Raw genomic sequence first — 12,780 nt, 5'->3', positions numbered from 1 at the left:
CCCTATATAATTGCAGTAAGACGTCTTTACTCTTATACTCAAATCCTCTTGTAATAAAGGCCAACATACCATTTGCTTTCCTAATTGCTTGCTGTCCCTGCATGTTAACTTTCAGTGATGTGTACAAGGACACCCAGGTCCCTCTGAACACCAACATTTCCCAATCTCTCACCATTTAAAAAATACTCTGCTTTTCTATTTTTCCTACCAAACTTCACATTTCTCCACATTATATTCCATTTGCCATGTTCTTGCCCACTCACTTAGCCTGTCTATATCCCCCTTGAAGCCTCCTTGCATCCTCCTCACAACTTACATTCCCACCCAGCTTTGTATCATCAGCAAATTTGGATATATTACATTTGGTCCCCTCATCCAAATCATTGATGTAGATTGTGAATAGCCGAGGCCCAAGCACTGATCCTTGCGGTACCCCACTAGTTACAGCCTGCCAACCCGAAAATGACCCATTTATTCCTACTCTCTGTTTTCTATCTGTTAACCAATCCTCAATCCATGCTGGTATATTACCCCCAATCCCATGAGTCCTAATTTTGTTTAATAACCTCTTGTGTGGCACCTTATCGAATACCTTCTGAAAATCTAAGTACACCACATCCACTGGTTCCCCTTTATCTATTCTGTTAGTTACAACCTTAAAAAATTCTAACAGATTTGTCAAACACAATTTCCATTTTGTAAATCCGTGCTGACTCTGCCCAATCCTATTATTATTTTCTAAGTGCCCTGTTACCACTTCCCTAATAATAGATTCCAGCATTTTCCCTACTACTGATGTCAGGCTAACTGGTCTGTAGTTCCCCATTTTCTCTCTCCCTCCTTTCTTAAATAGTGGGGTTACATTTGCCACCTTCCAATCCATGGGAACCATTCTAGAATCTATTGAACTTTGGAAGATGACAACCAATGCATCAACTATCTCTATAGCCACCTCTTTCAAAACCCTCCGATGTAGGCCATCAGGTCCAGGAGATTTATCGGTTTTCAGTTCCATTAATTTCTCCAGTACTATTTTTTTACTAATACTAATTTCTTTCAGTTCACAGGAGCGTTATCAAACAAAATTGGAATGGAATCCATTATTAAGGAAGTGGTAATAAGGCATTTAGAAAATTATAATATTAGGCAGAGTCAACATGGTTTTATGAAAGGGAAATCATGTTTAGCAAATTGATTAGAGTTTTTTGAGGATGTAACTAGCAGGGTAGTTAAAGGGAAACCAGTGGATGTAGTATATTTGGATTTCCAAAAGGCATTTGATAAGGTGCCACATAAAAGGTTGTTACGCAAGATAAGGGCTCGTGGGGTTGGGGGTAATATAGCAGCATGGCTAGAGGATTGTTAACAGACAGAAAACAGAGAGAAGGGATAAACAGGTCATTTTCAGGTTGGCAGGCTGAAATTAGTGGGGTGCCACAAGGATCAGTGTTGGGCCTCAGCTATTTACAATCTATATTAATGACTTAGATGAAGAGGTCAAGTGTAATGTATCCGAGTTTGCTGACTTGTGAGGAGGCCACAAAGAGCCTGCAAAGGGATATAGACAGGTTAAGTGAGTAGGCAATAAGGTGGCAGATGGAGTATAATGTGGGGAAATCTGAGGTTATTCACTTTGGTAGGAAGAATAGAAAAACAGAATATTTTTAATATGGAGAGAAACTATTAAATGTTGGTAGTCAGAGAGATTTAGGTGTCCTCGTACAGGAAACACAGAGCTAGCATGCAGATACAGCAGGCAATTAGGAAGGCAAATAGCATGTTGGCCTTTATTGCAAGGGGGTTGGAGTACTAGAGTAAAGAAGTCTTGCTACAATTGTACAGGGCTTTGGTGAGACCACGCCTGGAGTACTGTGCACAGTTTTGGTCTCCTTATCTAAGGAAGGATATACTTGCCTTAGAGGTGGTGCAATGAAGGTTCACTGGATTGATCCCTGGAATGAGGGGTTGTCCTACGAGGAGATTGAGTCGATTGGGTCTATACCCTCTGGCGTTTAGAAGAATGAGAGGTGATCTCATTGAAACATGTAAGATTCTAAGGGGGATCGACAGGGTAGACGCTGAGAGGTTGTTTCCCCTGGCTGGAGAGTCTAGAACTAGGGGCATAGTATCAGGATAAGGGGCCGGCCATTTAAGACTGAAATGAGGAGGAATTTCTTCACTCAGAGGGTTGTGAATCTTTGGAATTCTCTGCCCCAAAGGGCTGTGGATGCTCAGTCGTTGAGTATATTCAAGGTTGAGAGAGATAGATTTTAGTACACATGGGGAATCAAGGGATATGGAGATTGGGCGGGAAAGTGGAACGAGGTCGAAGTTCAGCCATGATCTTACTGAATGATGGAGCAGGCTCGAGGGGGCGAATGGCCGACTCCCGCTCCGAATTCTTATATTCTTTAAAATTTGACACCGAGCCACATAACGAGATATTCGGACAGATGACCAAAAGCTTGGTCAAAGGGTTTTAAGGGGCGTGTTAAAGGAGGAGAGGTAGAGAGGCGGAGAGGTTTAGGGGGGGAATTCCAGAGCTTAGGACCTAGGCAGCTGAAGGCACGGCCGCCAGTGGCTGAGCAATTCAAATCGGGGATGCTGAAGAGGCCAGAATTGGAGGAGCACAGAGATCTTGGAGGGTTGTGGGGCTGGAGACAGTTACAGAGATTGGGAGGGGCGAGGCCATGGAGGGATTTGAAAACAAGGATGAGAATTTTACAATTGAGACATTGCTGGACCCGGAGCCAATGTAGGTCAGCGAGCACGGGGCGACGGGTGAACGGGACTTGGTGCGAGTTAGGACACGGGCAGCCGAGTTTTGGATGAACTCACGTTTATGGAGGGTGGAAGATGGGAGGTCGGCCAGGAGAACATTGGATTAGTCAAGTCTAGAGGTAACAAAGGCATGGATGAGGGTTCCAGCAGCAGATGAGCTGAGATGGGGGCAGAGTTGTGCGATATTAGAGGCTGAAGTAGGTGGTCCTTCCAAGAATGCCGTCTTGAAGTCAGTTTTACAGTTCTCTTAACCAATCCAGGTGAACCCAAAAAGTCCTTCATTGGGATCTTCTTTACAGTCCAGTCCCCCACCACGATCACCATTAACCCATTATACGCGATGGCCGGCATGAAGCATGCGCAGTCCGTGGATGGTGTTAGTGACCCAGTGCTGGCCAGCCTCAGGGGCCGCTGCTCATAGCCGACACCAGACAGCCGGTTAGCACAACTCTGCCTTCTCTCCTTCACTCACCTGTAGCATCCCCACACCCACCGCCGGCATTCTTCACTTATACGGTCCTGTCAAGAATGGTGGTGGACCATTAAACAATTTAAAAAAAAAAATTTTTTATTCATTGATGGGATGTGGGCATCGCTGGCTAGGCCTGCATTTAGTGCCCATCCCTAATTGCCCTTGAGAAGATGGTGGTGAGCCGCCTTCTTGAACCGCTGCAGTCCATATGGTGTAGGTACACCCACAATGCGGTTAGGAAGGGAGTTCCAGGATTTTGGCCCAGCGACAGTGACGGAACGGCGATACAGGTCCAAGTCAGGATGGTGTGTGGCTTGGAGGGGAACTTGTAGGTGGTGATGTTCCCATGCGTCTGCTGCCCTTGTCCTTCTAAGTGGTAGAGGTTGCGGGTTTGGAAGGTGCTGTTGAAGGAGCTTTGGCGAGTTGCTGCAGTGCATCTTGTAGATGGTACACACTGCAGCCACAGTGCGCCGGTGGTGGAGGGAGTGAATGTTGAAGGTGGTGGATGGAGTGCCAATCAAGCGGGCTGCTTTATCCTGAATGGTGTCGAGCTTCTTGTGTGTTGTTGGAGCTGCACTCATCCAGGCAAGTGGAGAGTATTCCATCACACTCCTGACTTGTGCCTTGTAGATGGTGGAAAGGCTTTGGGGAGTCAGGTGGTGAGACACTTGCCGCAGAATTCCCAGCCTCTGGCCTGCTCTTGTAGCCGCAGTATTTATATGGCTGGTCCAGTTCAGTTTCTGATCAATGGTAACCCCCAGGAAGTTGATAGTGGGGGATTCAGCGATGGTAATGCCATTGAATGTCAAGGGGAGATGGTTAGAGTCTCGCTTGTTGGAGATGGTCATTGCCTGGCACTTGTGTGGTGCGAATGTTACTTGCCACTTGTCAGCCCAAGTCTGAATGTTGTCCAGGCCTTGCTGCATATAGAGACGGACTGCGTCAGTATCTGACGAGTCTCGAATGGTGCTGAACAGTGTGCAATCATCAGCGAACATCCCCACTTCTGACCTTATGATGGAGGGAAGGTCATTGATGAAACAGCTGAAGATGGTTGGGCCTAGGACACTGCCCTGAGGAACTCCTGCAGTGATGTCATGTGATTGAGATGAATGACCTCCAACAACCACAGCCAACTTCCTTTGCACTAGGTATGATTCCAACCAATGGAGAGTTTTCCCCCCGATTCCCATTGACTTCAGTTTTGCTAGGGCTCCTTGATGCCACACTCGATCAAATGCTGCCTTGATGTCAAGGGCAGTCACTCTCACCTCACCTCTTGAGTTCAGCTCTTTTGTCCATGTTTGGATCAAGGCTGTAATGAGGTCAGGAGCTGAGTGGCCCTGGCAGAACCCAAACTGGGCATCAGTTAGCAGGTTATTGCTGAGTAAGTGCCGCTTGATAGCACTGTCGACGACACCTTCCATCACTTTGCTGACGATTGAGAGTAGACTGATGGGACGGCAATTGGCTGGGTCGGATTTGTCCTGCTTTTTGTAGACAGGACATACTTGGGCAATTTTCCACATTGCCGGGTAGATGCCAGTGTTGTAGCTGTACTGGAACAGCTTGGCTAGGGGCGCAGCTAGTTCTGGAGCACAAGTCTTCAGTACTACTGCCGGAATGTTGTCAGGGCGGGGGAGGAGGCTCCATGAATATCCCCATCCTCAATGATGGTGGAGCCCAGCACATGAGTGCAAACGACAAAGCTGAAGCATTTGCAACCATCTTCGGCCAGAAGTGCCAAGTGGATGATCCATATTGACCTACTCCTGAGGTCCCCACCATCACAAAGCCAGTCTTCAGCCAATTCGATTCACTCCAAGTGATATCAAGAAACGGCTGAGTGCACTGGATACAGCAAAGGCTACGGGCCCTGACAACATTCAAGCTATCGTGCTGAAGACTTGTGCTCCAGAACTAGCCGCGCCTCTAGCCAAGCTGTTCCAGTACAGCTACAACACAGGCATCTATCCGACAATGTGGAAAACTGGCCAGGTATGTCCGTCCACAAAAAGCAGGACAAATCCAACCCGGCCAATTACCGCCCCATCAGCTTACTCTCAATCATTAGCAAAGTGATGGGAGGTGTCATCAACAGTGCTATCAAGCGGCACTTACTCACCAATAACCTGCTCACTGATGCCCAGTTTGGGTTCCACTAAGACCACTCGGCTCCCGACCTCATTACAACCTTGGTCCAAACATGGACAAAGGAGCTGAATTCCAGAGGTGAGGCGAGAGTGACTGCCCTTGACATCAAGTCAGCATTTGACCGAGTGTGGCATCAAGGAGCCCTAGTAAAACTGAAGTCAATGGGAACCGGGGGGAAAACGCTCCACTGGCTGGAGTCATACCTAGCACAAAGGAAGATGGTTGTGGTGATTGAAAGTCAATCATCACAGCCCCAGGAGTTCCTCAGGGCAGTGTCCTAGGCCCAACCATCTTCAGTTGCTTCATCAATGACCTTCCCTCCAACATAAGGTCACAAATGGGGATGTTCGCTGACGATTGCACAGTGTTCAGCACCATTCACAACTCCTCAGATAATGAAGTAGTCCATGCCCACATGTAACAAGACCTGGATGATGTTCAGGCTTGGGCTGATAAGTGGCAGGTAACATTCGCGCCATAGAAGTGCCAGGCAATGACTATCTGCAACAAGCGAGAGTCTAACCACCTCCCCTTGACATTCAACGACATTACCATCGCCAAATCCCCCACCATTTACATCTTGGGGGTCACCATTGACCAGAAACTTAACTGGACCAGCCACATAAATACTGTGGCAACAAGAGCAGGTCAGAGGCTAGGTATTCTGCGGCGAGTGTCTCACCTCCTGACTCCCCAAAGCCTTTCCACCATCTACAAGGCACAAGTAAGGATTGTGATGGAATACTCTCCACTTGCCTGGATGAGTGCAGCTCCAACAACACTCAAGAACCTCGACACCATCCAGGACAAAGCAGCCTGCTTGATTGGCACCCCATCCACCACCTTAAACATGCTCTCCCTCCACCACCGGCATACCGTGGCTGCAGTGTGTACCATCTACAAGATGCACTGCAGCAACTCGCCAAGGCTTCTTTGGCAGCACCTCCCAAACCCACGACCTCTTCCACCTAGAAGGACAAGAGTAGCAGGCGCATGGGAACACCACCACCTCCAAGTTCCCCTCCAAGTCACACACCATCCTGACTTAGAAGTATATCGGCCGTTCCTTCACTGTCGCTGGGTCAAAATCCTGGAACTCCCTCCCTAACAGCACTGTGGGAGTACCTTCACCACACGGGCTGCAGCGGTTCAAGGAGGCGGCTCACCACCTTCTCAAGGGCAATTAGGGATGGGCAATAAATGTCATTGCCAGCGACACCCACATCCCATAAACAAAACAAAAAAAAAATATGGTGTAGAATCCATCCCATTGTATTCTACATACAGGAAACTTTTTTTTATCCGGCACCGACGGGACCGACGTGGTGCCGGTTCATCAAAAATTCCGGATAACCAAAAGCTATAGTAAAAGATACGGAGAGCTGAGAGCTCCGTATAAAGCAACAAACCCTGTTGCTTAGCAACAAGTACAGAACAATGGCCACAAGTTCCAGCCGTCTCTGTAGCTTAGCAACAGCTGCAGCCACACCCTTGCACAGCAACAGATCGAGGAAGGCAAGTACAATATGAAGTAAAACTTACCTGAACCTACTCCTGAATTTTGCCAGTTAACCGAGATTTCCGGTTATTTAGGTGCTGGTAAATCGAAAGTTTCCTGTACATAAATTTATCAATTAAACTAAAAGATGCACCAAATTCAAAAAAAAGAGAAATGCCCAAAACCATTTGAGATTAAGTACAGTCATAATGAAGCTTGGCTCAGTTGATAGCACTCATACCTGTGAGCGATAAGATGGGAATTGAAGCCTCAAGAATATAATCTAGGCTGATGCTCCAGTGAGGTACCAGAGATACATAGAATGTACAGGACAGAAATAAGCCATTCGGCCCAACAAGTTTATGCCAGTGTTTATGGTCCTTTGGATGAGATGTTAGATCAAGGTCCTATCTGTCCATTCCAGTGGTTCTGGGGGGGACTCTAAAGATCCCATTCATGGCACCATTTGAAGAGTGGCAGGGCATCCTGTCCAACACTCCTCCCTGAACCGACATCACGAAGAACGGATTAATGGGCCATTCATCTTATTTGTGGGGAATCGCACTGGGTGAAAAAAAATGGCTTCCTCTATCGTCTTCATAACAAGAGAAGTAATTTAGCATATGTGGAGCACTATTGAGATGTTTCTGAGGCACTATTTCAATGCCAAACTTTGTGTTGTTATTTAGTCACTGTCGTCTCTTCCTTCTGAATTTCTTCCAGGTATGCAACCATTGTTTTCATGAGCTCCAAAACGAGTTGCCAGCAGTCATTACTGAAATTACAGAATTGATCGAATCGTGGCTGGAGTACAGGTTACCAAAACCTAACCAAATATGAAATTGGAAAGTTTAAGAAGGAACCCGTTCAATTTATACTGGGGTTGAATGCGTTGGTTGAAGGAGGAGGGGGGAGTAAAACCAATTTCAAACCATCTAATTAGCAAAATAAAAGCTTTAAAAAAAAAACTCATGAGAAAGCAAGTATCTGTTCAGCCACTTTTATCAGAGCATCAGTGTAACTCAAGATTAGGTACAACAGAGCCATTCAAAACCGTGAATAGATTTATTTCCTTCCTTGTGCACCCACTGTTTCTGTGTGGAGAAACACTTTTCCCGATCTCAATCGGCATTTCTCTGTCCCAATCTGCTGCTCGCTAACCCAAGCCACCTCTCCTTACCCCAATCCATAGTCACAGGCTCCCTCAGGATTACAATTACATGTTACAGTGGATGGATTGGGAGTGCGATAAAAGGGCAAGAGTGGGTTCAAAGCCAAGCGACGGTCACTTCTTAGACCCACTGCCCGCACGTGGTAGACCTCTCGTCAGCCAAGCTGCTATTGGAGTACATCACCCCAACACCAGTGCCTTGGTATGTGAGGCTGCAGAGCTCCCCCGCACTCTGCTAAGACTATCAAGGAAAGTGGCCTCAGTACCAAACGTCACTGAGGAGTTGAGCAACCAGTAGATCTGCTGGAGGTGTGCGATGGTGATGATAATGAAGAGGAAGAACAAGGAAAAAAGAGCTGCCCCCTTTTAAATATTTCCATTAGTCTTAAATGTTCTCATATTGACATTGTATTTACTGATTTACTGGGAAGTTATCAACTGTACTACGCTGATCCACATCTGTTAAAAAAACACAAATTGACTAAATAAATCTGCTTTTATTTCACATTTACAATGAACTGAATCCCCTACACCAGTGTGGCTCTTATTGTGGGTAGGTGAAGGAGGTAGATAATTTCTGCTTTCATTTCTACTCTCTTCAACATTTAAAGTGTCAGCTTGGCTCAGTTGGTAGGACTCATCAAGAGATCCGCAGCTGTGGGCTCAAGCCCCGCTCAAGGATTTAGCCCACGATCCAGGCCAAGCGAACAGAGGTTCTACTCTTTGGGTGAGATGAAGGCCATTTACTCATGCGGATGTTGAAAGTTTCTTGGCAATATTTGAAGAACAGCAAAGTGTTGTCCCAGTGCCCTGGCCAAAATGGGAACTCCGTCAAATACCACCACCAAAAACGGACTAACTGGTCATGCATCTCATTTCCGCTTGTGGGATCTTGCTTTGTCAAAAATAACTTGTGCTTTGCAAACATAACACTCGCTGCACATCAAAGTAATTTCTAAGAGATATATTAAGGTGCTATAAAAAGGCAGGTCTTCCTTCATGATTAAGACAGATGCTAAAGTTTCTCTTTTTGCTTCCTCCTAAAAAAAATCTAGCAAGAATCACGAGATAGTTTTTTAAATTATTGATTCTCAGGATGTGAGCATCGTTGGCAAGGCCAGCATTTGTTCGCCATCGCTAGTTGCCAACAGAAGGTGTGGTGGGCATTCTCCTTGTTGCAACGGAGTGGCTTGCTAGAAAAAGACTTGCATTTCTATAGCGCGCCTTTCACGACCACAGGACGTCCCAAAGCGCTTTACAGCCAATGAAGTATTTTTGAAGTGTAGCCACTGTTGTAGTGTAGGAAAGGCGACAGCCAACTTGCGCAATTCAGGCCACTTCAGAGAGTCAACCAAATTGTTGTGGGACTCGAGTCAAATGTAGACCAGACCAGGTAAGGACAGCAGGTTTGCTTCCCTAAAGGGCATTAGTGAACCGGTTGTTTTTTTTTTTGAAACCAGCAATCCGGCAGCTTAAATGGTCACTTTTACTGATAACAGCTTTTTACTTCCAGATTTAAAAGAAAAACTGAATTAAAATTCACAAACTACCACGATAGAATTTGAACTCTCATTCGCTGGATTACTCATCCAATGACAATCACATTACCGTACCCAGCGAAATAGTCATCAGGTTTAATAAACCTGATACTTTTTCCCCGCCTCACCCCCTCGCATTCCCTAATTGCCACACAAGCCAAAATCAGCACACTTGGCACAGACCAGCGTTCGAGCCTGGCCTCCATGCTATGTTATGGCTTGGCCTGGGTGTCAATTGTCGCAATTTACATCAGTACAGTATTAACACACCCGACTTATGTCAGTTGGAGACAGTGACAGGAAGAGGCAACCATTGCTTGAACATTAGCTACTGAGGCGTTACCACATTATTCGCTTTGTAACAAGGTAGCTGTGCGGAATTGCAGGGGTAAGTAAACCCATTAAACATATTTGTCTTCTTCGTCTAAACAAATACTCCTAAAACTGGGTCAAGAGCAAAACTAATTTCCTCCGGTACTCAAGTTATCGGCCAACATGTCAAGCTCGTGCAGCAACAGGAGCACACTGACTACCATGTATGTCAACAGAGAATCAGTAGAGAGCTTTTAGCCCCAATTCATTTTGCTTGCTGACAGTTTCCAATTATTTCTAGACGTTCTGGCAAATTGAATTTCCCAGGCTCAGCTAAACAAGTCAAGTGACAAGCACTGTTCATCCTGTCCAATGTACTATACCCTACATTGACCACTGGGAGTGAATGACTTAATTATCCAGCAGCAGCTTGGGTGGGACTTATAATGCACAAAAAGGAAATTGGGTGGGGGGCGGATAGAAAATTTTAAAAACGCAGAGTTTGGGCACAAACGTGCACACTTGTACACATGCATATATGCAAACACAAACGTATGCATACACGTACACACAGACTCGTACGCGCATACACAAACCTCACTCTTCAAGTAGCAAACTGTAGACCCTTAACCCTTACACTGCCAACAGGTACAAGTAAATTAACATTGCTTGGTTTATTTTTCGAGCCAATTTCTCCCCTGCCCTCCTGAATTGGGTGATTCCTGACTGGGTGATGATTTTGTGGGTGTTGGGCACCTTCTGGTAGCTATCCTTCATGTCGCAGCTCAGTGAGCACTGGCAGGAAGCATAGCCAATGCTTGTTCCTGTACACATGTATTCACTTTCCAGCAGGATCCATGGGATACCAGTCAGAAGTGTGAATCCTGGCTGATTTTCCACTCTTTAACCCAAGGGCTATTAGCTAACACAGCACAGGCCAAAGAACGTGTCTGTATGGTTCAGCTACTTACTGGCTTAAGGAGTGATACAGCCCATGATCTAATTGTTAAGTTTTCAGCTCATACGTTGCTTGGGCTATGGAAGGAAAAATGATCAAGCAATTAGGAAGGCAAATGTTGGCCTTTATTGCAAGGGGGTTGGAGTACAAGAGTAAGGAAGTCTTGCTACAATTGTACAAGATGTTGGTGACAGCACACCTGAAGTACTGTGCACAGTTTTGGTCTTGTCCAAGGAAGGATATACTTGTCTTAGAGGCAGTTCAACTAAGGTTCACTAGATTGATTCCTGGGATGAGTAGATTGGGCCTATATTCTCTGGAGTTTAGAAGAATGAGAGGTGATCTTATTGAAGATTCTGAGGGGGATTGACAGGGTAGATGCTGAGAGGTTGTTTCCCCTGGCTGGAGAGTCTAGAACTAGGGGGCACAGTCTCAGGATAAGGGGTCGGCCATTTAGGACTGAGATGGAGGAATTTGGTCACACAGAGGGTGGTGAATCTTTGGAATTCTCTGCCCCAGAGGGCTGTGGATGCCGAGTCATTGAGTATATTCAAGGCGGAGATAGATAGATTTTTGGACTAGAGGAATCAAGTGATATGGGGATAGGGCAGGAAAGTGGAGCTAGAAGTGACTGTTAGTTTGGCTGAAAAGTTTTTAAAAGCAGAGGGGGCAGTGGAGAGGCAGAAGGATTAAGAGGAGTTGCAGGCAGTAGGACAGAGTTGGGAGTTTACACAGTGACACAAGTCTAAGATTAGGGTGAATTACAATGAAGTTTATATTAAAAATAGATGGTGCATTCATTACATAGTACTTTACTATATATCTCTACAAAAGGAATTCAATTATATTATGTCCGTGTATAATTGAGACACGGACTGCAGGAGTTGATTATAACAAGTCTTTACTGAATGGAGACAACCTGGAAACTGAAACTACAGAAGCCTGCTAGGGCCTTTTATACAGGGGTGGTCACTGCCGGTACTGCAGTCTGAGACCAGTTATTCCCTTAAAGGTACATACACAACAATTCCTCCCCTTTTAGATAAACAGTACATAACATTCATTTAACAACTAAATAATAACTAATTACAATTACAATTGCTAGATACATTGGTTGAAGTTAAGCAATTATAAGTTCAGTCTTTGAGGAGGCTTCCTGATCCTGTCTGGATAACGCCTCTTTGGAATATCAGGTTCTTCTGGCAAGGTTGAGTCGGGATCAATGTCGTTGTTTGGTTCGTCTGCTTCCAATATCACCGATTCTGCGGTAGATGCAATTGGTACTTCGGTTTCATCGCCAGGTGTATCAGATCGTGGTGTGGAGTTGACGTTTTCCAGTGACTCTAGAATCTGGTCAGCATGGCGTCTTACAATGCTCTCTCCAACGTCCACGGTATACATTAGAGGTCCTTGCCGTGTACAGATCGTTCCTGGCTGCCATTTCTCTGTGCGGTAGTCCCGGGCCAAAACTGGTTGACCTATCTTAAAACTCCTGGTCGGCCTTTCATTCATATTCTGAAACTGCCTGTTCTCCACATCTCTTCTGACGTTTGGCTTAACCAAATCCAAATGGCATCGTAGTCTTCGATTGAAGAACATCATGGCTGGAGTTTGGTTGGTAACCGCATGTGTCGCATTCCGGTAGGCAAACAAGAAGTTATCCACCTTGTGTTGTAGGGGTATATCTTCATTACACATTGCCTTGATAGCCTTCTTGAATGTTTGAACAAACCTCTCGGCCAATCCATTAGTGGCTGGATGATATGGGGCGGATGTGTAATGCTTAACACCATTGTTCTTTAAGAACCTCCGGAACTCTTCAGACACAAACTGTGGTCCATTGTCAGAGCAAATCTGTTCAGGCAGCCCATTCCTGGCGAATATGGTTCGTAAGAC

At 45.7% G+C, this 12,780-nt stretch overlaps 1 protein-coding gene across 3 annotated transcripts in view; it reads left to right on the top strand.

Annotated features, from left to right (window-relative positions):
- LOC147111324 (monoglyceride lipase-like) overlaps positions 1-8,584 on the top strand; it is a 72,980-nt gene extending 64,396 nt beyond the window's left edge. For all 3 annotated transcript variants that reach the window (XM_086002106.1, XM_086002104.1, XM_086002107.1), the window contains one exon: positions 7,629-8,584. In XM_086002106.1, coding sequence (XP_085858232.1) covers positions 7,629-7,745 — 117 coding nt within the window. In that variant the 3' untranslated portion in view covers positions 7,746-8,584. The remainder of the gene's footprint in view (positions 1-7,628) is intronic.
- Positions 8,585-12,780: the final 4,196 nt, after the last annotated feature.

The sequence above is a fragment of the Somniosus microcephalus genome, chromosome 11, assembly GCF_052327205.1.
Source record: "Somniosus microcephalus isolate GS21.2 chromosome 11, FLI_Smic_1.0, whole genome shotgun sequence".
In the NCBI taxonomy this organism is placed as follows: domain Eukaryota; kingdom Metazoa; phylum Chordata; class Chondrichthyes; order Squaliformes; family Somniosidae; genus Somniosus; species Somniosus microcephalus.
The sequence above is the reverse complement of the archived record's forward strand: the minus strand, read 5'-3'. Positions and strand labels throughout refer to the sequence as shown.